Source organism: Bison bison, unplaced genomic scaffold, assembly GCF_000754665.1.
Source record: "Bison bison bison isolate TAMUID 2011002044 unplaced genomic scaffold, Bison_UMD1.0 scf7180017864461, whole genome shotgun sequence".
NCBI lineage: Eukaryota > Metazoa > Chordata > Mammalia > Artiodactyla > Bovidae > Bison > Bison bison.
The window spans coordinates 12,185,904-12,189,736 of record NW_011495023.1 but is presented as its reverse complement, the minus strand read 5'-3'; the positions used below and the strand labels follow the sequence as shown (position 1 = coordinate 12,189,736).

Sequence of the window (3,833 nt, the reverse complement as noted above, 5' to 3'; positions counted from 1 at the left end):
TACAGCAGTTTAAATAAAACAAGACTAATTATACAACTATGATCTTACATCTATAATAAGAGATGAGTCAAGTAGGATAGGAAATTTCCAAGAGCCTCTTTTAACACACTAGTAACCACTGTGCAGTAGTCTCTTCCCCCAATGAAATCTTGGATCTGAGGTTCTAAGGATACCATCTGGTTCCAATCCCCCAAACTCTGGGATTAAAATAGGGAAAAGAAGACATAATTTTTAGAAATATAGTGAGTTTCTATGCATTGTTGTTGTTCAGTCACTCAGTTGGTCCGACTCTTCGAGACTCCATGGACAGCAGTATGCCAGACATACTGTTAAATCCTACTGTTTCTATGCATAACAATAGCGTTTAAGAACACCAGGGTCATCTGCAAACTCTATCCTGCTTCACATAATTAATGATGACACACATTCGTATTATGTAATACCTCCATCCACTGCTGAAAAGTCACCTGTGCCAACTTCTTTGCATTCTGGGGAACACATATTCCCTATTTATCATTACTTTCCAGTGTTCAACTGGTTTTTGATACTCTCATTTTATTTCTCCAGAATTATTTGTTTTCTTACTCTTTTTTGAGAGGTTCTTAGGAGACATTTCTTGAGAATTCAGATAAATATGTGTCTGCTGAGTTTCCCTTGGTCTTTTTTTAATTGGAGTATAATTGTTTCACAACATTGTTAGTTTCTATTGTACAACAAAGTGAATCAGCTGTATGTGTATGTATATCCCCTCCTTCTTGGACCTCCTCCCACCTCCCCCATCCTTCTAGGTCATCACAGAGCACCGAGCTGAGCTCCCTATGCTACATCGCAGGTTCCCACTGTTTTACACATGGTGTATATACATCAATCCTAATCTGCCATTTCAACCCCCCTCCCCATCCCTGTCCACATGTCCATTTTCTATACCTATGTCTCTTTTCCTGCCCTGCAAGTAGGTTCATCTGTGCCATTTTTCTAGATTCCACATATATGCATCAATATACAATATTTCTGCCTTTCTGACTTACTTCACTCTGACAGACTCTAGGTCCATCTACATCTCCACAAATAACCCAATCTTGTTCCTTTTTATGGCTGAGTAATATTCCATTGTGTATATGCACGACATCTTTATCCAGTCATCTGTTAATGAACATTTAGGTTGCTTCCATGTCCTGTCTATTGTAAATAGGGCTGCAATGAATATTGGGGTAAATGTGTTTCTTTCCATCATGGTTTTCTCAAGATAAATGGCCAGTAGTGGGATTGCTTGGAGAAGGAAATGGCAACCCACTCCAGTATTCTTGCCTGGAGAATCCCAGGGACAGAGGAGCCTAGTGGGCTGCGGTCTATGGGGTCGCACAGGGTTGGACGAGACTAAAGCGACGTAGCAATAGCAGTGGGATTGCTGGGTCATATGGTAGTTCTATTTTCAGCTTTATAAGGAACCTACATACGTTTGTCCATATGGCTGCATCAATTTACATTCCCATCAACAGTGCAAGAGGGTTCCCTTTTCTCTATACCCTCTCCAGCATTTATTGTTTGTAGAGGTTTTCTTTCTGACTGGTGTGAGGTAGTTTTGATTTGCATTTCTCTTTTTTAGAGAACCCTTCCAGTAGTTTATAGCAACTGATCTGATTTGCTCTTGGTCAGGAGTCTGCTGATTACCCAACCAGGTTACCATTATCCAACTTTTATGTCCAGAGGGAGGAACCAAAGGAAATTCACTGATCTATATTTGCCTAAAGTTTGAAGCCAGAGCTCATATGTGACTTTTGGTCTCAGAAATCGTTGCAATTGTGAAAGAAAGCCTATATTTCCTTCGTGGTTTGGCCCCATTTTCCACTTCTTTCAGAACCTTTGCAAGCTCAACCTCAGGCAGTCATAAAAGTCTGGTGAACTTTGAAATCGCTCTACAATTTTTGTTTTTAGGTACTTCTATCATTTTAAGGGCATGGTCTTGCTTGTGGGGAAAAAAAATAGAAGCCACAAAATGTTCTCAATACCTTTTGCAAAAAAAAAAAAAAAAAGGACCTACACCAAAAATTACAGGTAGCTTTTTAAAGTCTCGTTTCCCTCACTAGGCATTTCTAATAACTATCTTTCCACTGCCTTTGTAAAACCATGCAGGCTTCCCATAACCTAGTGGGACCCTGAACTCTGTCCATGAACGGAGAACAAAGGGAAGGACCGGGTGTACAGAGTGCAACAGCAAACAAGACTTTGGACTTGATGTGCCTTTTCTTTGGCAATCCATGGAGTGCCTCCTTACCCTCCTCCCTTCACCGGGAGAGACACGGAACCATTTCAGCCTAGAAGGCCACCCACTTCTGCTTGGAGGTTTAGGTCATAACCTTCACTTGAGGACGCCAGAATGACGCCCCTGACACTCTTCAAGCCCCATTTCCCCCAAGATGGCTGTTGTGGGCTAAGCGGTCCAGCAAAAAAAGGGGCAGCTCTACACTGTCCTCTGTCAAGAGTTTTAGGGCCACGAGTCCGGTTGGAATGGACAGGTGGGAAGGCTGGAAGCACTGTTTAGACTTTGACTTTATAGTACACTGGACGGAGACATATGAAATGAAATCTTTACAAAGATTCCAAATCTTTACAAAGATTCCAAAGACTTCTTTACCAATCTTTACAAAGACGTATGAAATGAAATCCCTTCACAAGGGATGGGGTTTGGGTTCTGGAAATCAGTGGTCTGAGCACGGCCTACCCCTGAGTATGAATTTCCTGCAGAGTTGAAAGCTCTTCTTAATATGAACAGATATAAAATCGCGTTGTCTATTTTCCAAAAACGAAGACTCAGGATTTGCGGTCAGCGGGTTGCGGCGTTCAGAAGACTGAGGCGTGTTCCAGGGCTACGCCCCTGCGCACAGTGCGTGCCGCTGTCCCGCGCGCCCCCAACCCCGGACGGCCGGGGCGCGCGCACCGCCCCCAAACCCGGCACAGAGGGGCTGGGCGGAGCGAGGCTGGGCGGGGCGGAGCGAGGCTGGGTGGGGCGGGGCGAGGCTGGACTGGGCGGGGCTGGGCGCGGCGCGGCGCGGCGCGGCGGGGCGGGGCGAGGCGGGACGGAACGAGGTGAGGCGGGGCGGAACGAAGGTGAGGCGGGGCAGAGTGGGCGGGCGCGCCCGGAGGAGACGGCGAGCTGCGCTAGAGGGAGCTTCTCCTGCTGCCGCCTTCGCCGCGCCCGCCCCCCGCGCTCGCGCCCTCCAGCGCCGCCTCCCAGCCCGCGCCGCCGAGATGGCGGAGGACAGCGAGTCAGCGGCCAGCCAACAGAGCTTGGAGCTGGACGACCAGGACACGTGCGGGATCGACGGGGACAATGAGGAAGAGACGGAGCACGCCAAAGGGTAGGCGCGCCCGGGCTCCGGCGCGGACGCCGGCTCCGGGGCGGGCGGGCCCCCGCGTGGCTTTCGCGCGGCTCCGGGGCTGCTGGAGGTCCGGGGGTGCGGCTCGCGAGGGGAGGCTGGGCGGCGGGGGCGAGGCCGCGGGTGGGCGAAGGGGCGCCGGGACCCAGCCACGCCGCTGTCACCCGCCGGCCTCGCGCGTCCGCATCCCAGCCGGCGTGTGACTTGGTGGCACCGAGGGGAACGCAACGCCCTTCCCTTTGTGGCGGCCCGGCCGGTGGGAAGTGGTTCTCCTCTCTCCTCTTCTTGTCATCCTCCTCCGAAGTCCTCCCAGACCCTCCCACCCCTCCCCCAGCCGCCACCACCCCCGGGATAACGAGCCTCCGATGGCGGGGAGCAGTTTGAGATTTGCCCTTACTGGTTTCCGCGGCGCTGGCCGGGGAGCTGCGGAAAGTTGTGCTGCCCTGGCTGCCTTGC

At 50.4% G+C, this 3,833-nt stretch overlaps 1 protein-coding gene across 2 annotated transcripts in view; it reads left to right on the top strand.

Moving 5' to 3' along the window:
* Positions 1-3,149: 3,149 nt before the first annotated feature.
* Positions 3,150-3,833, top strand: part of NMT2 (N-myristoyltransferase 2) — a 60,389-nt gene continuing 59,705 nt past the window's right edge. For both annotated transcript variants that reach the window (XR_827063.1, XM_010859967.1), the window contains exon 1: positions 3,150-3,359. Coding sequence is in view for 1 of the 2 variants with exons in the window: in XM_010859967.1 (XP_010858269.1) it covers positions 3,250-3,359 (110 nt within the window). In the remaining variant the exon portion in view is untranslated. The remainder of the gene's footprint in view (positions 3,360-3,833) is intronic.